The sequence below is a fragment of the Astatotilapia calliptera genome, chromosome 7, assembly GCF_964374335.1.
Source record: "Astatotilapia calliptera chromosome 7, fAstCal68.1, whole genome shotgun sequence".
NCBI classification, from domain to species: domain Eukaryota; kingdom Metazoa; phylum Chordata; class Actinopteri; order Cichliformes; family Cichlidae; genus Astatotilapia; species Astatotilapia calliptera.
In genome coordinates, this window is record NC_137428.1 from 61,655,556 (window position 1) to 61,679,827 (window position 24,272).

A 24,272-nucleotide genomic window follows, 5' to 3' on the forward strand; every position below is an offset into this window, starting at 1 on the left:
AGGTCAATGCTCCCCGACAGTGAACATATCACGAGAGTCAAACACACCAAAAGGTTTCGGAGCTGCTACACTGGACCAGCCAAAACGTATTCATCCTCAGTGGCAAATAATCCCAAAGAAATACACTTTTTGCTCCTGTTTGAGTAATGTTTGCTAAAAACTGCACTGCCCAGCTTTTTTAAGATAACAAATTGGCCCTTTCGCCAACAATAAATCTCCATAGGTAATTTGTTTGTAAAAGATTTATGTCTTTACTAGAGCAGCTGAACTCTCCAGACTTTAAAACACAATAAACTGTGTTTTATACTGGAGTGATACATTCTGAAGCACACAGTTATGGTTACAGGCCAGTCATTTTTATTCGAGGTCTTAATTTAATTTAATTTTTTTTTAATTATTGAGTTGTTTTGTTCAGTTAATGATGACAGAAAATAATAACTGAAGCATTTCATTCCCTTTGGCACCTTTGGCTCATTCTCAGGCCGTCTGAATACAACCTGCCCTGCTCCATGTGTGAAGTTCATTTTTCCCATCTGTCCCCGCTTTAGTCCTCACACAATGTAAAGGCATCGTGGACCTGGATCTTCAATGTGGTCTCATGATTTACTCTTTTGGAATGTGTGGATTGTGATTCTGGTTCTCTATTTGTTTCTGGTCTTTAGCTTATTGTGTTCTTTCTTATGATCCCAGTTCTCTTCTGTGTCCAGTTTCTCATAGTCTTGCCCTCTGTTTGTAGTCTGTGTTCTAGTTTATCTTTAATGGTCCCGTCCTGTTTTCCCAGTAATATCCTCGTGTCTGCGTGGTTTGTGTGTCTTAGTCCTGGTCTCAGTGTTACTTCCCGTTTTATTTTGAAAGTCACACGTCTCGTGTCCGTGTGCCACTCCATCATTATTTTGTTAACTCGGTCTATTGACAGCAATAAAGTTGTGTTTAAATTCAGCTCCTAATCCTGCCTGCCACATGACAAAAGGCCTGTTTTTCCTTGAAGTGCATTTGCTCTTCAGCTTCAAGATTCAATCAAATCCTTGTGAGAGGAATTTTTTTTTCATGCAAATATAATAAATCAGCCCCTACAGGTTGCTGGAAAATCTTAAATCTGAAACCCGTCAGCAGCTTAATACTCAGTTCTGACTTGAAAACCACAAACTTTTGACTTTGTTGTACAAATTAGTGGATCTAACTCTATTCAACTAGGGTGGCCTAAATACCTTTGGCTAAGCACTGTGTACCAGTGCAGTCCTAACTATAATTATAACATTTACATCCTTGTGAGGCAAGCGGTGCGTTCCTTTCACACAGTGATCACACAGATGTGCTGCTAGCCACAGACGCAGACACACATACACCTATCACTATATACCACACAGAACATGTAACACATCCTGGTCTGATCATTTCTACCTTAGTAGCCAAACTTTTTTTTTCTCACTTTTACAAATAATATATTTCTCCTATTACCGTTTATAAAGAGTTTTCTCATATTCACATTCTTTACCTTATCACGCTGAAAAAGTCTGAAGAGATCTCCGTTTTCTAAATTAGAATTTGAACTAGCTTTAAACATTTTCCCCTCGCTGAGTGCACATACAGTTTTGCTCTAAAGTTCATTATTTTCTCAACATTTGCCCGATAGGCAATAAAAGGACATTTAATGAAAGAACTACCTTCCTCTCTGCACATCTTGCAGGACAATCATATGCTTAATGATCCATTCTCAGCAACAAATCTAAACCGGGAGAGTTTATTAGCCCAGTTTAGTCTGTCTGGGTTTCAACCTTCCTGTACGAGTACACCCCCACAAAACCTGTGGAGAAAGCTGGGAGCAGTGCACACTAACAAACATCTCAATTTGAGTGTTTTTGTGTTCTTTTTACTCAAGAGGAGCAAACAGGCTGCAACTGTGAGTCTGGAGCAGACAACAGTGGTACACAAACAGCAGAGACAACACACTTCCACAAACACCAAGCGATGAACTTCAGATAAACTAAAGCTTAAGAGAGAAAAAAATAACTAAATCAGGTTGTTCGCACTCACCGTCTTCCCTGCATTCTTCTGGCGGCTTTGCTTTCTTTGCGAGCCGAGGATCGAGCCATGATGTCGTTTTGGTGTTGTGACTGGAGAAGAAGAAAGAGGCAGATGTAGACGATGGCAATGGAAGGAGGAACGGTGCAAACAGAGGTCAGCGAGACACAGACAGAGGAGATAAGAGAAAGAGCGGAGTGCAGAGTAACAGTAATGACCTGTGTTTGTACGTGTGCAGGGATGCTGCGAAACAAGGAGATTTCTAAGGTAAACTAAACGGTCATGAATCCGGTAATTAGCCCTCAGCCACTAATTAGGAAGGGTGTGATGAGAGGGCAAAACTTTTGTGTGTGGTGTGTGTGTGTGTGTGTGTGTGTGTGTGTGTGTGTGTGTGTGTGTGTGTGTGTGTGTGTGTGTGTGTGTGTGTGTGTATCCTGTCTGATTAGGAGCACTGGAGTTTCATCAATTATTCAACACAAGGTCAGAGCTATAAAGTTTTCACACAGCCATACATAAACCATGATTTTAAAGTAAGTGCACTTTGCAAAGTGTTTTACATTGAATGTGCTTTAAGCTTTTATTTATTTATTTATTTTATAAGTAAAGCCCTGTAACAGTTACAGTTACATTGTATGCTTAGAATGGTATAGTTGTCACACAAAAAAGAAAATATCCTCATTTAATAAGAAGATATCGCTTACTCTATGAAGTAAACTTCCCCCTTCTCAGTGTAGGCCATCTCCCAGTTATCAGGCAGGGGACCCAGCTCTTCCTCATCTGCATCTAGAACTTTGGTTGGGGACTTGCAGGGAGATTTTGGGGCCTCCTCTCCTTCGGTTGGAGGCTCAGCAGATGCTGGGGCCTGGATTGACGCTTCAACAGCAACCTCCCCAGAGGCATCTGTGCTCTTGTCCTCATGTTCACTGGACTCTGTGGACCACAGACACACACACAGAGTTATTCTCACACACCGTGTACACACATGCAGACCTGAATGCACATTACACATGCCAAGCATGAGTCAGAGCCAAGCCACTGCAGAGCTATGAAGCCCCAGGAGAGGAGGGGGAGGGCGGTGGTGGTGATGGAGTCTGAGGACAATGAGAACGAGGAAAAAAACAACAACATAGAAATGTCAGAAATTGAAAAACAGGGTAAGACAGAGACTTGAGGGGTCAAAGACTGAGTCAGAAATAAGGGACGATTTTTAGAGTGACAAGAAAAGCTGGTAGCAACTAAGACAGTCGATAAGAAGCACAGGATCAAGGTGAGAAATACAAAATCTAAAGTATTCCTGTTGTAACTTTGTGAAGGTGCAACGAAAATGCTAAAATATTAGAAGGTCTAATTATGAAAATATCTGACTATATCACCTTCACAGTTCAAGAAGAATCAATGGTGTTTCACAATCCTCTGTCACGGTCCTGGGTCTTGTGTCTGTTAAATATCTTCAGTTTATTTCTTTGTGTATGGTTTACATTTTCACCTCTCTATCTTTCTGCGTAGTCTGTTTATACTTTAGCTCATTTCTCATGATTTCATTCCCCGAGTTTGTGTTCCTGCCCTCCTGAGTTCTCTGTGTCAAGCCCGTGTTTCTGTTCAGTTTGGTTACTTCCTGATTTTTTTTTATTAATCTTTGTTTCTTGTGGTTTCTATTTAGTTTTACATCCCTTGTCTCGTTTTCTCACTTAAGTTCAGCTGACCGCGCGGGTGTTTCCTGTTTGCTCACATCACCTTGTGTATTTATTGACTCAGTTTGTCTCATCTCTTTGACGCATCCTCCCTCCTTCCTATTGGTTGTGTGGTCCTCAGCACTGTTTCTACCCAGTTTTTGGATTCCTTCTTCTTCGACAGCCTTTATTTTGTAATTTGTTGGAGTTTAGGATTAATTTCCTGTCTCCCAAGTCATGTATTTGGGCCCATATGAGCCATATATGACACTGTCTGCTAAAGTCTTGTTTAATCTGTCAGGTGCACTTGGTCTTTGGTTAATTTTTTTTCAGTATTTATACTAGACATGAAAGCAAACTTATTCAAGTAAAAACAGTAAGCAGGTTGTAGTAAGAGCTTAATACGTACTGTGTATATATACAATAACGACAAAGACTACAAAGAGAGACAGGGAAGCAGAGAGGGCAGGAGGGACAGGACCACAGAGATAAACAATTTGGAGGTAGGATGGACGAGGGTGGCAGGGGAAGAGAGAAAAGTCACGGTATTAATAGAAGCAAGGACAAAGGCCAGGAGCGTGATGACAGAAGGAGAGACAAAGAAACTTGAGGAAAGAGAGATTGGAGCTGATGCCAAAAATGGGACTGTGGACAGTGATAATGGTGAGTACACAGAGGTGCCCTTGTGCATACATGTTGTGTAACATAAGGTTATTGAGAACCTGAGAGTTTTGGTTCATGCAGTGTCGGAATAACTGATGGAGGCACATTTTTTCCTTTTAAAAAAAAATATACATATATATATATACTATTTACTTATATATATATATATATATATATATATATATATATATATATATATATATATATATATAAGTAAATATCATTTATTTATTAATTTTAGTATTTTGTTGTTTTATTTTAATTTTATTTTTATTCTGTCCTTACTTTGGTCAGCACTTGTTGTTTAAAGTGCTATATAAATAAAGTTGGCTTGGCTATTGCAGTCATGAGTCTGGACTCAGAGGGAAAAGACACTTAATTTTCCACTTAAGGGACAATACAGGTTATGCACCTGCTGTGACAACTGGCCTTTTTCAGTGGTTTGACTCAAAAATGCCAGTAGGACGGCAACAAATAACCCGGGGGACAGTCCAGGCCTTCAAACTCTATTTTCTCCTCACCGAAATATGAGTACATAAAGTCTTCGTGGCCACGGCACTTGTGAAACAGAATGTAATTTTGGCTGTGAGTAAAAGAGAAATGTGGCATGCATCAACAGGAAATTCATATTTTTCTTACTCATCCTACAGTACCTGGTGTGATGGCCACCCCGTTGCCATTGACAACTGGGCTCTCCTCTTCCTCCTCCTCAGGCGGCTCCAGACTGGCGCGCTGCTCCATGTTGCTGACTGACTGGTTCCTCTTTCTTTTGCCCTGGGCGCTTGGCCGGGCTCCGGGCAGCAGGGCCTCACTCACATTCAGAGGAGGGGCTGCCGGGGACGGCTCGGCTGGAGGTTTCGGTGTGCCGTAGAAGTTATCTGAGGGCAGAGAGGCAGCGTTTGTGTTAGAGGCCACATGCACAACCAAAGTGGGATCCCAGGTGATGTAACACACCGTCTGGGAGGCGGAGTAAAGGTCCACAGCTCGCAGACAGCTGTGGCTTTGAACAGATGACTGCCTTTCAAAATGAAAGATTTATCTGTCTGAACAGAGTGCCGCAGAAATAACTTAGGCCATGTTTTTGCCTGGTAACAAATCATTTCTATTAAGTCTAATCAATTTACCCACTGGCTGGTGTTTCAGCGAGGAACAAGCATATGCAGTTCCATTTAATAGAGGCCTTCTGATAGACGTTAGTCTGAAAACATGACTGGAGTCAGAACACAGGCTTTTTAATCACAGAGAACATAACAAGGATCCCAAAACAATAACCCAGGAAAAAAAAAAACAAGCTGTCTATTTTCTAACTCCCTCAATTTCCCATTCCATTCCACAAAATCACCGGCTTAGAAAGAAAATTGAACACCACAAAATGACTAAACAAACAACAACAATACTAAGACGACAGGAAGTAATGCCCCACACATAGAAGTCAGTGTCATCAATGTCCTTATCATTTAACTTGCAAAATTATTTTCTGCCCTATGATGACATTTCTTTACTATTGGGGGCGTTTCCTAACTCTGCCATATCTCCTGAAAAGGACGCACCCCCGGCATCGTCCACTGAATTTATCATCCAATCATTGTCGCACCCTTTTTCATCGCTCAAAGGCAGAGGAAACGCCCTACAGACTTCTAAAACGTCACATTTTATACAGGAGAAAAACTGCGAGAGAGGTTCATCCTGAACTGTCACTTTGTTTTGTGACCTGACTACACAATCTTTCACAGCGTGCACCTCCTTTTCCATTCAGAACTGGCCTAATTCTTTGTCGCACAGATTCAAAGTAGATTTTGGTCCACATTGACGTGATGGCGTCGACAGCTGCTGCAGATTTGTCTGAGATCAGGTGAGTGTGGAGGCCATGAGAGTACAGTACTCTATGTCGTGTTCAAGACGAGATGAGATGAGCTTTGTGATCAGGTGTGTTATCCAGCTTGAAGACTAGCACACTGTGGTCATAGATGGGTGCACATGATCAGCAACAATACTCGGGTAGGCGGTGGTGTTTAAACAGTGCTCATTTCTGACCTTGCCATTTAAAATTTCAGCAGAAATCAAGAAAAGGCTTATTTTGTTTTTAGACTCTTTTGGTTAAGCCCTGGAGATGTGGGTTGGTGCCCATCTGGCACCAACAACCATGCCACACTCAGCAAACCACGTCTGCAAGCCTAAATGCATTCAGTTGTTGCCGTGTTGTCTGATTAGATATCTGTCTTAACGAGCACTTGAAAGTGGCTGATGAGTTTATTTCCAGCGCTTAGACTTCCTAGTCTGTCCCAGCCTTTTTTCTTTTTTTACTTTCTTTGTTACTCTGTGTAACCTCAACACACAACCCCTATGAAAGATTTAAACAGAACAGCAGCAGCAAGTTAGCAGAAGCATTTAATTACCTTTCATTGAATAAAAGCAGAGAAACCTAGACACAGATATTCTTCTGCAAGGAGAAACCTGGATTTGGTTTCAAAAGAAAGATCCATTTTCAGGCACAGCATCTTAGGGTTAAATTACACGTCTGCATTGCTTCTGTACTAGATTACTTGACTCACTAGTTTGCTGGCTCCTAAAGCCCAAACCAGCTGTTTGTTCTCACTAATTAAGCTGATTCTTACTGAGCTACAACTGTAATGTTGGACAGAAATGTGGAAGTATGTTTGGAGAATCATTATCAGAGTGTAAGTGGGAGGAATAACAGATTAGTTAAAGTTGGGCTGGGTTTCAATAATAGTCACCGGCATCTGCAGCAGCAGGCCGGCACTTAATGAATCGGGGGGAGATTTTAGTTTCTCCTCAAATGTAGAATTCCAAATATAAGTAAGTCCTCTGGGATAGATCATGTCCTTTTATATGATAAAAGAAATCTTGTACTTTCTCTAATTAAACCTCTAAATGATTAAAATTACATAAAGGAAAAGCAACTAAAGAACAGCTCTAAAGAACTGGAGCTTTTTATTTTATAATAACACGACACTGCAAGTATATTTTATGGTAAAAAGTCAGAATTAGGCAACGTGAAAGAATAAACTTTGATTTATAAGCTGAGCAAATTTATTCCGCATGGCTTTTTATGACTTTTGTGGATCTAGTTTGCCTCCATCTGCCCAGACAGTCAGCTGACTGTTTGGACTGACATGGCTAACTACATAAAAACTAATCACAGATGAGCGCCAGTCTACCGAGCATAAACCAAAGAACGGGAGAAGGAGGCAGCAATAAAGGACAACACGACCAGCAGGAGGAGCACAGGCATTACAGCCACCACTTCCTCCACAATCTGTGAAAAATATAAATCTGCGCCCGCTGGCACATGTAGACAAAGACACAAGTATAAAGCCCCATAGGCAGCAAGCACCCACCTGTGAAAGGTTAAAGAAGAGATCCTTGAAAGAACTTAAGGCTTTCTGGGGTAAGTTTAGGCCAGAGTTCCTCCTCATGCCTCACGTTAGTTTTAAAAATAAACTCTTCCCTTGATCTTGAATGCTTGAGACGCCTGAAGGCATCCTGGTTTTTGTACAGTTCAACATCCACCTTCAGCTGTGACTCATCTCACATGATCACATACGTAAGCTCCTATGTGCACCAATTCTTGCATTCACATGTACACCCACATGGAATACAGTGTCCAGACTCCGCGTCTGATTTTAGTCTCCCTCACTGCCTGCATTTAATTTTTTTTCTCTTAAAGGCACTGAGTTTGTTTTTGTTGTCTGCTTTTTTTAAAGTCTTCGTTTCTCTCTCTACACAAAGAGAAGACAATTGCACATGAAAAGCACAGAATTATGAAGGCTGTCCTTTTACATAGTGTAAACAATGAAAGGAAAAACAATCGGAGCAGCTACACAACAACAACGACAACAAAATAATTTGACAAAATATATGCAATGGGGTTTTTGAATTGTTCTCAACATTTAGCAAGCTTTGACTTTGTAAAGGGGACCATGTCACATGCGGTAACCCTGGAAAGTGAAGCAGCCAGTGCTGCTTTTTAGCTGTGGTTAGAAACTGGGACAGGAGCTATCTGAATCTAAATCTCACAGTCTACTGCATTCTTTTATCTCAGGTGTTAGAAGACTTTATCATGCTTTAGTAACCTTAAACTGCATGGTGGTCAGTTCAGAGATGTGCTTTGGAAAACCAGACCATTTCAGTGTGTAACGCTAACAAACGTCACAGGTGAGTGCATCTCCAAGGAAACAGTGAAAGCGTATGCTGCTGTCAAGACTCCCAGACTCACTGCTATCCTTGCTTTAATTTATAAGACAGAAATGAAGCCCATCTCTCAGTTATGCAATTTAGGCTTTTTTTCACATTGTGAAAAACAGTAATTTGAGTTAATGAAATTATAAATTATTCCATAATCAAATTACACCCATATATCACCCGGCATACATCCGGTCTCTGATTCTTCCGTCTCCACTCTCTTATTTTATTATGCATTACAAAATGAGTTGCAGCACCTCTAGTGCAGCCCAGAAAGAGACAGTTCCCCCCCAGTGGGTATAACTAAGCTCGGTGTCAAGGGAAATGTACGCTGCAGACACACACTTGTGACATGAACATGCAGACAGGAACACACATAACCATACATGCGCCCATATCCCCTACATTCGCACACACACGCATAATTTGTGTGCGTGTGTTCAGTTGCACACAGAGGAGAAAAATAAAACTGCTTCTGGGCAAATGAACCAGCAAATCCCCCATCTGTAGACATATCCCTGACAGTGTAGCAAAGCAGAGATGCACAGACTTGACATGACTTGGAAATGGCTTTCGTCCAGCTCACGCACACACATACACACAAACTGTTGAACAACCACAGGAGGAAACTATGATACTGAATAAAATCAGTGCACAAGACTCATTTTGTTTATTTGAGCATCACCTGACGCATCGAATTAATCAAATAAATATACACATGTTGTTGCGCAGTGTATGTATATACATAAACATTTTAAAAATAGAAAACTGGTACTACCGAAACATACGTTCCCATTTTTCCTCCCCGTGCACCTGTACTTGTAATGCAGATGAAGCCTATTTTGTGCACAGCAGCATTCCCAGAGCTCACCTTCATAGGTTCCACTCTCTAGCAGGGCTCCACTTTGCTCCAATTCCATAAAACGCTCCACACTCACAAAGTTGTAGTCCACCCCTGGCACCTCCCCCTCCTTAGGTTGCCTGGTGGTACCTGCAGAGACAGAGAGAGAGAGGGCGAGGAGGCAGAGGAGGGGAGAGGAGGGGAGAGGTCATTAGAACCAAATGGGGCACTTGAGAAGAAAAGGCAGGAAGGCAGAGAAAGCGCTCAGAAAAAGGGCTGGATGGGAAAAGACGGCAGATTTGAGGCTACAAAGTGTACGAGAGGAAGTGGGAGGGGAAGGGAAATGGAACAGAAGTGGGTGACTGAGGAGTCATCACTTGTGATAGCCAAATCCATTCACACAATTGTGTGTGTGAGTGACAGTGAGAGACAGCGAGAGAAGAGCAGGGAGAGCAAAACACCAACAGCAAACCACCATTATTCAGTTCCTACGAGCCAATCCAATGCTTCTTTAGTAATGAGTGAATCAATATGGCAGTTTTAGGAAGCATAACTCAAACCTCCTTACACAGCACACAATACAGCGCCGATTGGATTATTGTAGAAACAGCAGGAATGCAGACGCACCACATTACCATGCAGCAATTAGAGCCTTCCTGCATCAGTGCTCTGGAGATCTCCATCAGCGCAGCAGCGTCGAGGCTCGGCTCTGTGATGGCAGCAATGGGAGTTTTGAGTTTAATGAGGTGCTGTGTTTGTGTCTCTGCCAAGTGGACTTACAGTTCGGGCTCAGTAAAGTATGCTGCCGTTGATGCCTGCTCTCTATCGATCACGCCTGAAAACAATCATTGGTATGGTGCGGACAGGGAGACCGCTCTGAGCTGTTCCCAGGACTCGGGTCCACAGTGTAACAGCTAAGTCGGATTGATCTGGCTGCGCGGGTTACCAGAAAGTGTACGATTTGTGCCACGTCCAAGTGTACAGGTCTGAAAAGCAAGTTTTTGGAAAGCTAAAATTGGGTACATGTTCTCAGGTATAAACAGAGGGTATAAAATGCTTACAGGCATCACAGCAGAAGTGTGAGCTGTGGGAGATTAAAACAGCAGGTGGATGAGGTGCTGTGGGCTCATACACGACACACTCGTGCATGCAGAGAGAGAGGGGTGGCTGCAGCATCCTCTAACTCTCCCCCAAATCATTAGATGTCTATTGATCGTCTGTCACTGCTTTATTCCTGTACTGCATCCACTGAACATTCTCAGCTGTATTTACTTCACTACTGGGAGCAAAGATGGCAGCCTGGCAACACCTAATGAGTGAGGAAGCAACACCAAGAATATCAGACATCGGCAGACATCTATTAAACTTTAAAACATGGCCACACTGCGCACAAACTGTGGTGTCTTTTTTGTACTTTTCTCTCTCTGTGTGCATCTAAATGTGTGATTATACTGTGTACTTGCGTTTTTGACTGTGATTGTTAGCAAAGTGCCCAGTGTGCCCATAATAATCCCATTTCCAAGCTGATCACAGCTCAGTCGGACACCGTGAGTCCACAACCCCACTGGAACGAGAGTGCAGTGTGCGTCGCTGTGAGTATGTATCACCCTTCCCATCACTTGATGGACTCAGATCAATATTGAATTAGTTGACAATGATGTGAATGGCACTAAGACTTATAAAGAGCTCTAAGATCCATAAAATAAACATTCAGTTAATTTGTTTATTTAACTTACAAAAATTGAGTTTTTCTGCATAATTAAGCTTGAACAGAAATGTAAACTTTGGCAGAGGCTTTGCTTTTAAACAATACACAATTTAAGCTTTTTTCCCCTGAAAAATTGATCATGTCTGCTCATAAATATTAATGAACTAGCACCATTCTGCTAGCAGTAACAATAAAACTGAGCACATGTCCAATTTTGTGGTTGTACTTAAGAGGAAAACTGTAAATAATATACATGTATATATAATCCTTGTTATCTTCAAAACAGTTAAGCTACACTTACATAGAAGAAAAAAGAAATAAAAGCAGAGGTCCAAATATGCTCATTCTTGGCAAATGTGCATATTTGCTTCTGTATTTCTGCATTTGGGAAAGGGAAAATCTGCCTCGGCTATTATATTATATATAGTCCACCAACTTCAGAAGTATTGATGGGAATTTCTTTCAGGCTGTAGTTTTTATGTTTTCATACTGGATTGCATTTTTTCATATGGTATAATATAAATCTTCCCCACCTCCATTGGCTGACTCATCACTCCTCTGACTCAGTCTGTGCAAACATTTATCATCATAATCTCCACAAACATGACGTATTTTGGAGGCTTATTTTACAAGATTGCGTCATAGTGTCAGGTGACCATGTTAGATACAATTTCAAAAACACAAACACCCCCTAACGCAGCCTCACATGCTCCTGCGAAAATGGTCTTCAATGCCACTTGAACTACACTCAGTAGTTACACTTAAAGGAATAATGCAGATGATATTAATACCAATGTCAACAATGCCATAGGCACACAGACACAGGTTACCAGAGAGGCTGTCTTTAGTGTTAATGTGGTTACTCCTTTAAAAAAATATTTTGCTATACTAAAGCAAACTGAAAAGAAGACGTGCAAGAGGTCTACAAAATAATGACTCAATAGTGATTCTTGGCTTGATTGAGGACACAAATCCCAGTCTCCTGAGCGAAAATCATGTGTATTTATCTACCGCAATCCTCTCCACATACACTCTATCGCTTTTTCTACCATCTCATGTCCCCTGAAGATAAACCTCTTCCACTACAGGTACCTTCAGCTGTTGAGGCATGTAGCCATGGACTGATGTCAAAATGATGTGCAACCATGCATACACCAGAGTGTTTATATTTTTTCGTGGAGCCGAGTTTAAACAGTCAAATAGCTGCAGTACGTTTGGGTGCAAAGACACGCTTTAAAAGAACAATTGCAAAGAAGAAGAAGAAGAAGAAGAAGAAAAAGAAGAAGGAGGACCACCACGGCATGTGCAGTGCGACGCTGAATATCCCCAGCTGGCCAGGTGGTGCTGGCCGCCTTCCACGGAGTACAGCTATTGATCTGTAAGATCAGATTGAAATTATTCTGCTGCCCACACCAGAGTAGGCAGAGCCTGCTGGCATACTGATGACCTGCTGATAGCCTTCTCCCACAGCTTCCTTCAGTGGACACACCAACTGAGCTGAGAGAGGCAGAGTGGGAGAGAGGGAGGGAGTACGTCTTGTTGGATCTGAGCTGGAAATATTGATCGAGTATCTGGGTTTGAGATACTTTTCCTCGTTTCTCCTTTCTCCTTACACATTTCTGCTCAGAGTGCATTACCTATTTTCCTGTGCTCTTCCTCCTTCCTCCCAGTAAATACCTATGAAGTTTTTATTACAAAGAACATCGTTTCCAGAAAAATCCAGGCATTGTTCCTTCTGCCTCTGTTACCATATTTCACCTGTCTTCATCTTTACTTAACCTTACCAACTTTAGTTTTCGTATCTGGGAAAACTTTAAAAGTGAAGGCAGAAACAATTTAATCCGTAACTGTCTGTGTAGGTTCTCATTCATCCAGGACATGGCAACCTAAGGAGCATGTAAAGAAAAGCAACCAGTCTCTTTTCTTTCCCTGAAATTCCTTCAGTTTGGTTTTGGCAATTTTCTCTTCATATTTTTTCATGTGAAGACACAAAGACCTAAACAATGCTTTAAATATTTACCGCTTGAAATCTTTTCTATCATATTTCCAGTTAGTAAGGGCTGTCTCTGCCTGTGCAGCTACCCTTGGAAAATCCCGGAAGCTATTCTAATGATCATCAAACTACATCTTTACTGATATCCACACACGGGTGTCAAACGTTGTCATTAAGAGTGCAGAGGGGTCATCAAATGTCATCTTTATGGGGGAAAGAGTTAATAAATGATGCAACTGCACAGGTGCTCAAATTAAAACAAAAAATAGCAGCAGACTCCACAAAGTGGAGGCAGTGATGCTCTCACACAGCCAAAAACACTGCTGCGGTTGACTATTGATTGGGTTTCATGCTTTTGCTAATAAAAGGTTAAAATCGGCTGTGAGCCAAAAATGGTCTTTGCATCACAATCAGCCAGTGTACCCAACCCTCTCAGAGGTGACGCTGCAGGAATACGAGCACCACTGAGATTTATGGCTCAAATGACTTAAATCCACAATAAAACAGAAAACCTTGGAGCTGCCTCTCTGGGAGGGAAAGACACTGTCTGCCTCAAACCCTGACAGCGAAGAACTACAGAATATTTTCTGTGGATGTGTGTGGGGGAGAGAACAGAGAGAGACAATGTAGAAACATAACAAGGAAAGTCCATTTAGAGCAAAAGCTAAAATAGATGATATACTGAAATAACTCAGCTGGGTGTGAGATGATAAGAGGACAAAGACCTTTGCTAAATTATAGAGTGGAGGGAAGAGTGGCAAGCAGAGAAACACAGAGAGAGGCAGCAACAGAGAAGGAGACAGAGAGAGGGGGGTAAAAGGCTGATTGGTTAACCTCGCAGTGCATCCACAGCAGCTTGCAAGTGTGTTTGAGAATGTGAACTGTGTTCATTCGCATATTTATATAATTAGACAGGAAGTCACCAAGAGGGAGAAGCAGAGTGGTGGAGATTCAGGGCTAAAAATAGACTATCGATAGACTGATTAACATAATAAAGGTTGGGGAAAGGCAGGCAAATGATACGGTCTCTGCGTGAGAATGTGTGGGAGCAAGGAGGTGTGTGTGGAGTGGGGGTGCCAAGCGAGTCTCTCTTATTAATAGTTAATACTGTAATCTATAGACACAGAGCACGGGATGTCATTATTTTCTCCAGAGTTCTTATACTCATTATCCTCCACAGTAATTTTAATAAATTTGTGGTTATAATGCAAAGAACATTTATATGATAATAGGACTGAGCAGCAAACCCAGACTAGTAAAGCTGGATGTGCATAGTTCCACAGAATCATCTCTGAGTCTCTGTGTGCATATAGTCAGGCTCATAAGTATTTGGACTGTAAATTTTGCCTCTACACACCAGCACAGTGGATTTTAAATAAAGCTATCAAGATGTGATTAAAGTGCAGACTTTCAGCTTTAATTCAAGGGGTTTTTACAAAAGCACTGCATTAACCGTTTTGGAATTTAAATAATTTTTATACACGGCCCCCTTTTACAGAGGAAAAAAAAAAGTAATTAGGCAATTGGCTGACAAGCAGTCTCATGGCCAGGTGAGGCCAGTTTCTTCATTAAAATTAAGCAGAGAACATCTGGACTGTATTACACAGTATGACGTCCAAAGAGATGTTGGTGTGACTGAAGGAGGCCATCATTAGGCTGGAAACGAAAACAAAGCATAGATACAGCAAAAACTTTAGGAGTGTTGGAATCAACGATTTGGTATATTCTTAAAAAGAGCGAACACACCAACGAGCTCAGCAACACCAAACGGCCCGAGGGACCACAGAGACAAAGTACAGGGTGACAGACTGTTTTCCCCAGCTAAGAAAAACCCTTTACAACATCCAATCAAGTCAAGACGAGGTCAGCGTGCCATTTTAAAAAGTCTTTGGACAGATGAAACCAGGCATAATTTCGACCAGAATGATGGAGAAGAGAAAAGTATGGAGAAGGAAAGAAACACATTATCACATTAATGGTCAAACATGTTGGAGGCAATGTCATGGCACGGGCACGTATGGATGCAGGTGCAAGCGTTTCACTTGTGTTTATCGACGATGCGGCTGCTGACAGAAGTAACAGGATGAAAGTGAAGTGCACGGCACCGTATCATCTGCTAAGATTCAGCCAAACGCTGCAAAACGGAATCCCAAGACAAAGAAACCGGCCAAGTCAGTCACCTGATGTTAACACAGCAGAGCGTGCTTTTATTGTTATCGAAGACAAAGCTGTAGTAAAGGCCGAGCATCTCAGAGGAAATGAAACAGCATTCGGTGGTTTCTAGACTTCATTTGTCTTAGATGAAAATCTTTTGCAGGCAAAGTATTAAAAACAATCCTTATGTGTAAAATTATGACAGTTTGTCCAAATAACTTTAAGCATCTGAAAACAGGAGTGCGTCAATATAAATGTGGGGAAAAAACAGAAATACTAAACAGTTAATTTAATATTTCTTTTAAAAAAGCTGAAGAGCTGAACATCTGTACTTCAGCCACGTCTTGATTGTTTAATTTAAAATCCACAGTTGTGCTGTACAAAAGCGTAGCTGTTTGTCTCACAGACCTCATATTCGTTTCTGAGCTGAGTGAATTTGTTACATAGACTGAATTAACACCAAATATAACTGTAACTAAAAATAGTCCCTGAAAAGGTGAATAGCTGTGACACTCTTTCACGATAATCCTCTAGTGGGCTAAACGAGGAGGTTTATACGTGCATGTACAGAAGTGATAGCACACTAAATGTAGGTCCATTCTCACCTTATTATGCTGCACATCTTTTCAACTGAATTAGCACGTGGTGCTTTCTGCTTATCTGTTTAACCCTGCTACATCCTTTGGTAGGTATATATTAATATAATATTCAAAATTCTGTATGCTAAAAAAAAAACTACATCTCTTAGAAGGTGAGGTCAGAAGACACAATCTTGTTACAGTGTAATCAAAAAATACAGAGACAATGCACTGTCCTCAAAACCCTGAACCCGTTTACCCACAGTCGTTTCTAGCAGAGAGCAAGCAGAGCACCACAACAGACTGTCTCAGTTACACATCCATCCATCCATCCATCCGTCCATCCTTTCTCCTGATTCTTGTTCCAATTTACCTCGTCGCTCTTCGTTCCACTATAGCTGATCTCTGTCCCCATTACTCCCTCCCTGTCTTTTTTAATCCGCTCCTTTTCCCCTTCATTATTCTCCACTCCTCTCGTCTCTTCTTCAGACTCTGTCTAACACTTTGGTCTTCTCTTTCATTCACTCTCCTCCTTCCGTCTTCTTCTTCCCGGTTGACAGATGTGAAGTGTGACAGCAGGTCTATAGAAGAAGTATCATCGAGCACACACACACACACACCCTTATTTACACTACAAAGCCTGGGCTACAGATGCAGCGACACAACATGGCAACACTCTGACAGGAGCGTATGCTCTCACGACAACACGTCAGTACTTGGCAACACAGACTCACCATGGTAACAAGCAGCAATATCTACACGAGCTGTTCATAAATAATATTTATGTCAGGTATGACACACCGCTTTGCATGTGGAGCCGTTTTACTAGTCACAGTGTCAGAGGTCTCCAGTTTGATCCTTTTCTGCTCTGCACCGCTGCAGGTGTGTGCTCGTCGCCGACTCTTACTTCATCAATCAATTACTTTTGCAGCATGGCTACCCAGAGCTCACACCTGGTTACCTCGGAGTAATTTACCTGTTGTTTGAGCAGACAGGTTTTACTCTGAAGGGAACTGCAGGCTGGGGGGACTAGGAGACTTGGATGTCATGTCTCAGTGTAAATCTCTCTCAGGGCAGAAGGATGCTCTGCTCCACATTTCAGTCTAGCTGCAATCAGCAGTGAGACAGCGAGAGAGACAGGTGTGAGACTCACTGCTCACTCTGCTACAGACAAACCAAATTTAAGGTGGACTTTCTAAGCTTTTCCTTATTTCCTGTCACATATATACTGTTGCAGTGGAGAAAGCTTCAAATAATGAGGGCTGTGCATTTATACATTATCCCTATGATCCAGAAGCTCCGGCTTCACACAGCTCCAAACGCTCAGTTTCAAACAGATTCTGCTCCATTCTTGGCTCTTAAAAAGAGAGGATCTCCATAATATGGACATCTCACTTCACATTTAAGGCTGTATAAAGGTTAAAACAAGCAGAATTATTGAGCTTTGGATGTGCAGTAGGTGGATCTGTAGTTAGGCCAGCTGTTTATCCTTGATTTTTCCTTATTTCCTTACCGAAGACATTGGGAGAAACGAAAAGACAAAACGAAAGGAAAAGACATGGTGGTTAGCACTGTTGCCTCACAGCAAGAAGGTACTGGGTTGAAACCCCACCTGGGGTCCTTCCATGTCTTTGTGAATTCTGACTTCCTCCCAAAGGTTAATTGGTGATTATAAAAGTGACCGTGCAGTAGGTGTGAATATGAGTGTGAACAGACTGGTGACCTGTGCGAGGTGTACCCTGCTTCTCACCCTGTGACAGCTAGGATAGGTTACAGGCCCAGGAAAACAGGGAAAATGGATAGAGTGAGAAAACTGAAGGTATATTGTTCCAGACTTCTGGGATACCAAGAACCTGGGAGTGATCTTTTGACAACGCTCACTTTTTATGAACAAATATTGCTGTCAAAGCTAACTTAGTTCAGCTTTGATACTTGTGAAGTTGAAGCCATTTCTCTTCCTTTAGAGACTTTGAAAAGGTTAGAGATGCTTTCATTTCGTCTCAGCTTGACTATTGTAATAGTATTTTTTCATTCAGGTGTCAGTCTGTCTGTCTTTGTCGACCGCAGCTGCTCGGGTCCACAGTCTCCTACATCAACTCCCAATCAGTTTAAGATTTGATATTGGGTTTTTTTAAGTCATTACACGGGATAGTGGCCCCATATCTCTTTCCACTAGATCTCCGAGGTCTGCTAAGCAGATGATCCGAGTTTCTCTGAGGTGCAGAACCAACATCTGGATATCAGACCTTTACTGTATTTGCTCCTAAATAACAGGAAAAAATTGCTTTTCACATCTGGATTATTTTTAAAACTCCCAGAAAAACTATTTATTTTGGAGCTTTTAAACCTGACATTTGTTTTCTTACTTGTATTCTTTTAATATTTTTTATGTTATTATTATCTGATTCTCTCAGCTGTACAGCAGATTGAAGAAGACAGATGTTGACCAAACACAGTGATAAATTGGCTTGACATATTCTAAATTACACTGACTTGCTCATGAAGCTGCATCAGTCATGTCGACCCGTTCGGTGCTGGAAAGTGAATCACAGTAATTCTTTAAAATGGTGAACTATTCCGTTACCTGGCAGTTTCAGGAAGGTTGCATCATTACTGATGTCAAGCGGCGTATTAAATAAATCGTTTATCAATAAAAAAAATTAATCCTGTCTCTTGCACCAAGCACTGAAAATGTCAAAGAGCCTTAACAGCATCTTTAATCAAACGATGGGACGTTAGCCGGTTAACTGACTTATTCCAGATTTTTCTTTTTATGCGATTATTTATCTGTACGTGTTGACTTTTTAACATTTGGATGCACAAATTATAAATTCGCCGCGTCACTTGGAGACTGTGTTGCTCATTTTTCATATGATTGACTATTTTGCATTTTTTCTTGTGAAGATTTTTTTTATTGTTAACGGGACATAAAAACATGAGAAAATGCTCTAAAACCAGCTAATGTCTGCCATTTTTGCAGCCTTGACTTATCAACCATCTGAATAATTGGTGTAGTTATTCGCTAATGTATTGGAAAAAATGTCAGTATGTTCATGCTGTCAATAATCATTCACATGTAGAGTTATCAAAATAATATTTTATGTGTGTTCTTTCCCTTTTAAAGCAGTCCGAGTTAAATGACATGTCATTTCTGAGTAGATTAGATAATTTTCTATCTAATTTTTTTTCCTATTGGAGGAAAGTGTCTTTGCAATGTCTACTTAATCTACTCACTGTTGTGCAGCAAAGACGTAACAGCATCAATAAGAAGAACATTTTCAGAGACCTTTCATTGTATATAGTAATACTTGCAAAGATATTAAAGCTTGTTTTTTTTAACAATATTTGATTGTTTAATGTGGCTATTGCTCAGTGGTCACCATCGCTTATCTTATTCAGCATTGGGTGGGAGTGGCTGGAGCCTTTCCAGGCTGTGATAGGGCGAGTGGTTGGATACACCCCAGACAGGCCACCAGTCTCTTGCAGGGCTAGCACAGAGAGACAGCCAACCATTCACACTCACATTAACAGCCAGTTCAGAGTCACCAATAACCTTAACAGATAAGCAGGCAGAAGATAAACTCCACGCAGAAAAAAAGCCACAGCAGGTTCAAACTCCGGATCTTTGGATTGCTCACGTGTGTTCATTTAGAAGGGGTTTTAAAATAAGATCCTGGAGACTATACCATGGGGCAAAACTTTCCTATTAAAGGGATCTGGTAATGTACTGAACACAAATATGCTCTTATATTGACACCAAACAAAAAAGTTAAACTCAAATCAGCTCTAATCTCAGCAACTCTCTGCTTACCACCAAAACACACCTTAAAGTATTTTTGTATGTGTTTTTTTTTCCTTCAGCTTGACATATTTTCTATGTTTGGACATAAAAATGAAATGAAATTCTGTGTGTTTTTAGCTTGTCATTAAAACCCAAGACTATCACAATGCATCTGTCAGTTACTCCATCAGAAAGAGCAGATGACTGAGACAAAATATGGTTTTCTAGGGAATTCAAATTTCCTCCGTAAACTAAAGCAGGCAGTCAATTAAACCCCTTCTTTAAATGATACCTGGCAGTGTGCATTCAGATTAAACACTGCAGCAGGTGTGGAGCTCCTTCCATAAGTCTGTCTGTCAGATCCAGAGGCTGCTGCAAAGACAACTGCTTGCTAGATGTATCAGCGTCTGGCGGAGTCGGTGTCTGCGTGACATTGAGAAATTACCCTTGCACCAAGGCATTTCCTGCGGTGATGGAAATCAACCGCGACAGGCTGAAAAGCACCTTTATTAGTCTGCAGATCTGAATGACGAAGGATGAAAGCGGGGGGTAGCATAATCCTCACACAGAGGCGGTGTATGGTATACTCACTGGCCACTTTGTTAGGTACACCTGTTCAACTGTGTGTTAATAGGAATATGTAATCGGCTAATCACATGGCAGCAAATCAGGCACGCAGACATGATCAAGATGATCTGCTGAAGTTCAAACTGAGCATCAGAATGACACTTATGACAACCAAGGTATGCAGAAGAGCATCTCTGAACACACATCCTACCTCAAGCAAATGGGCTACAGCAGCAGGAGATCACACCAGGTGTCACTCGTGTTAATTAAGACAAAGGAATCTCACCAAAACTGAACAACAGAAAAGAAAATTGTTTATTCTCAATTTCTGCTGTGACATTCTGATGTTAGGGTCAGAATTAGCTATCAACAACATGAAAGCATAGATCTACCCTGCCTTGCATCAATGGATCAGGGTGCTGGTTGTGCAATGGTGTGGAGTATATCTTGTTGGTGCAGTTAGTATTAACTTAGCATCGTTTTAATGCCACCGCCTACCTGAACTGTTGCTGACCACATCCCTTCTGATGCCTGCACCCAGCAGGAAAAGGCACCGTGTCACAAAATTCAGGCCATCTGATTTCTCTAGCATGACAATGAGCTCATTGTACTCAAATGGCTTCCACAGTCAACAGATCCCAATCCATTAGAGCACCTTTTGGATTTGGTAGAACAAGAGATTCACATGATGGATGAGCAGCCAACAAATCTGCAGGAACTGTGTGATCCTGTCATGTAAATATGGACTAAAGGAGGAAAGTTTCAAACACCTTGCTGACTCAGTGCCTCAAAGAATTAAACTCTCAAAGCAAAAGTACCAGCAAGATGCACCTAATAAAGTGGCCAGTGAGTATGCTTATGGCAAAAAGTAAAGGTTAACCAGTGTAAAACACGTGAACTCACTGAGGTGTAAGTGTGCGATGACCATCACAGAATGAGCCAAGCTTATCACGCACATCTTTAAACTACCACAGAGAGAAAGCAACAGTGGTGGAGTGGAGACGGGAACATAAATATAAAACGCTTCCACAAAAACAAAGAAACAAACCAACAAACAGGAAAACTCATTTTGTGATTAGCTGCTGAGTGAGAGGATCACACTAAGGAGAGGGAAAAAAGGAGGTAAGACGACACCTGTCCAGAGCTTAACATGGAAAACACTTTGCAAACATAACCAATTCATTAATCATCTTCAATATTTACCATTTTCATTTCATAAAATTCATATCGTTCACTCGCAGTTTCTTTCATCTGTGGAACAACATTAATCCAGTGTGCCAATCACACTGCAGGGAGCACAGAACCACATCAAAGCATGTCAGCCAGCTCTTTAACAAGAGCAAGCCAGCAGGCAAATCACCCCTTTAAGGAGCGAGTCCCTGAGGGATGATGTATTCTCCCCCCCTTTCTCTCTCTCTCACATACGCGCGCACACACACACACACACACACACACACACACACACACACACACACACACACACACACACACACACACACATATATAAAGAGTCAAAAAAACACACAAAACCTTAACAGAGAATGGCATGTAAAACTCCCATGATTCATGTATTAAACCAGCCTATTAAATCTCAAGACACAAACAGAATAATCAATGCAACAGTGTACAAAGAAACCCCACAAATGCACACTCACGCATAAGTACAGTGCGTTTTGTGCACATATGAGCAAATCATTCTCCTGCAGATCGACACACGAGAAATTAATTTTATCTTTATCACTTCGCTGAACTTTGCCATTATCATCATGACAAACATCCTGAAATAACTGTCATCACTCCTCTTCCTCCCCCTCTGCCTCATCATCAGCCACAGTGCTAAATTAGAACTGAGGCCCATTCACATTCATATTTGTAAATATGAGTGTGATTTAATCAGCAATCTATAAGCAGGATTTAACTCTTGATAAGTAAAACGAATGCGTTCCAACCGCAAACCTCTTCGTGATTAAATTTTAGAACAAATTTCTGGATGCAGAAATCACAGATTTCTCTTCAGTCGTTCATATTAAATGAGGGAAATAAAAAAAAAATCAAAAACCAAACACAGATGGAAGTGGGAGAATTTGGTAGATAACGGCAGCGACAGCTCCCCTTCCCGAGCAAATCGTTTCAGATGAATGGACTGAGTGTTCATTTAGAGGTGCAGAATTTGTTCCTGTGTATTTATAGGTGCTGTTTATCTGACTGCACATTATCAACAGGATAATGAATTCAAATCCAACTTCGACACATCGCCACATTGGAAAGCATGCTGTCTGAGCCAAAAGGTTGCGGAAGTGTGAGTGTACCAATGACTGTGAGGAAAGCAGAGAAAACTACAATATGAGGCTTCAGCTGGTCGACGCACACTGTCCAGTCGTACACACACTGGTGACCGATTTTAATTTTTAACCATCCTTGTAAGTGTTGCCAAGCTTTTCTGAGGCTCTTCTTAGCACTAAAGCACTCTAGCTTTCTTCAGTGCCTTCACTGCAAATACACTCAGTAGTGTGCAAACAGTTAAAAAGGGGAAAAAGTAAAATGAAGGACAGTGCTGGAGCTACGTAACACAAAATGAGAGCAGTAGTTTTAAACAGCTTTTCTTAAAACAGCTGTATTTAACTACAGCACTGTGCAAAAGTCTTGATTCACTCCCTAATTGCTTACATATATATATATATATATATATATATATATATACACATATATATATATGTATACATATATATGTAAGCAATTAGGGAGTGATATATATATATATATATATATATATATATATATATATATATATATATATATATATATATATATATATATATATATATATTTTGCTTCCAAGAGGTCAGAGGCTTTTGTAATTATTTTCTAACATGGTCTTGAGGAATAGCTTTCCAGGCTTTATGAAGGTCTTTCCAAAGATTTTCTTTCAGGCGCCTCAGGAGGTAGAGCGGCTGTCTACTGATCGAAAGGTCAGTGGTTCGCTTCCCGGATCCTCCTGCCAACATGTTGAAGAAATCTTGGGCGAGATACTGAACCCTGATTTGCCCCCCATCGTGGTGTCACTGCATGTGTGGAGAAGGCGACCGTAACATTTGTGCTAGGGACAAGCATATATATGAAAACATATCTTACCATGGTGTACACTTTGTCCTCCTAAAATCTGAGGAAACTACAGCCGGTGGGCGTTATCTTCATGTCTTTAAGAAATGGGGGGGACAGACAGAACCTGGGAGATCTGCACCTTCAGTTCATTCACTGAAGACTCATTCGAAATGCTCTCAGTGGAAAAGTGGAGGCCAAAGAAACAGGGAGAAAATGCTGAGACATTCTAAATTTAACAAGAACTGGACCAAAAATCTGTTACAACAGGTCTTATGGAGTGATTAATTCACACTTAAAAGTTTGGGGTCAAACTGTCACCAAAATGAGAAGGAAGGTCGCGAGGGAGCGTCCACCATATCATGACAACGATCCCATACCTGGATAGAAAACACATTCCCAGAACCTGGACCATAACATTATTAAAGCAGCATCCTTAACAGACAACTGGAGAAATATTCCTACTAAATGAAATTACAAAAATCTTGTCTAAGAGAGTTTATAAGAGGCTTTGAGGGAGAATAAAGATGGTCATATCAAATACTGACTTTTAAGCTGCTTGCTTTAAATGCTGTATTTCAATGTTGTTTCTTAAAATGTTTAAATCACTGCACCCATTTCCAATCCTCCCAGTAAAATCTAAAGAAATGAGCGGTGGCTCTTTTGCACACTACTGCATTTTTATTTCATGTGCTATATCACTTCCTGCGTACTATGACCAAACACTGAATGGTGTGCATTACCACGAGTGTGTATTAAGATCTGCTGCATGCATTAGGGTGAGAAGGTGTCTTTCATCTTCCACAAATTTCCCACATCACCGTGATCATTATCAGACATCCGTCACCCCTATCACCATCACCATCTGAAGCATCTTGGCCCTGTTCAGCTCAACATCTTTATCTGCTCCTCCTCTGCAGTCTGAGGAGGATTCCCTGTCGGAAGCTGCAGGGGAGCATGTGTCCAGAACAGTGGATGTAAAGTGACAGAAGT

General features: G+C 41.2%; 1 protein-coding gene across 4 annotated transcripts in view; it reads right to left on the bottom strand.

The window, feature by feature from the left end:
• Positions 1 to 24,272, bottom strand: part of magi2b (membrane associated guanylate kinase, WW and PDZ domain containing 2b) — an 88,709-nt gene that overhangs the window by 34,181 nt on the left and 30,256 nt on the right. For all 4 annotated transcript variants that reach the window (XM_026176259.2, XM_026176257.2, XM_026176256.2 and 1 more), the window contains exons 3-6: positions 9,430 to 9,549; positions 5,009 to 5,233; positions 2,724 to 2,952; positions 2,035 to 2,114 (exon numbers count right to left, since the gene is read on the bottom strand). In XM_026176259.2, the coding sequence (XP_026032044.1) occupies positions 2,035 to 2,114; positions 2,724 to 2,952; positions 5,009 to 5,233; positions 9,430 to 9,549 (654 nt within the window). The remainder of the gene's footprint in view (positions 1 to 2,034; positions 2,115 to 2,723; positions 2,953 to 5,008; positions 5,234 to 9,429; positions 9,550 to 24,272) is intronic.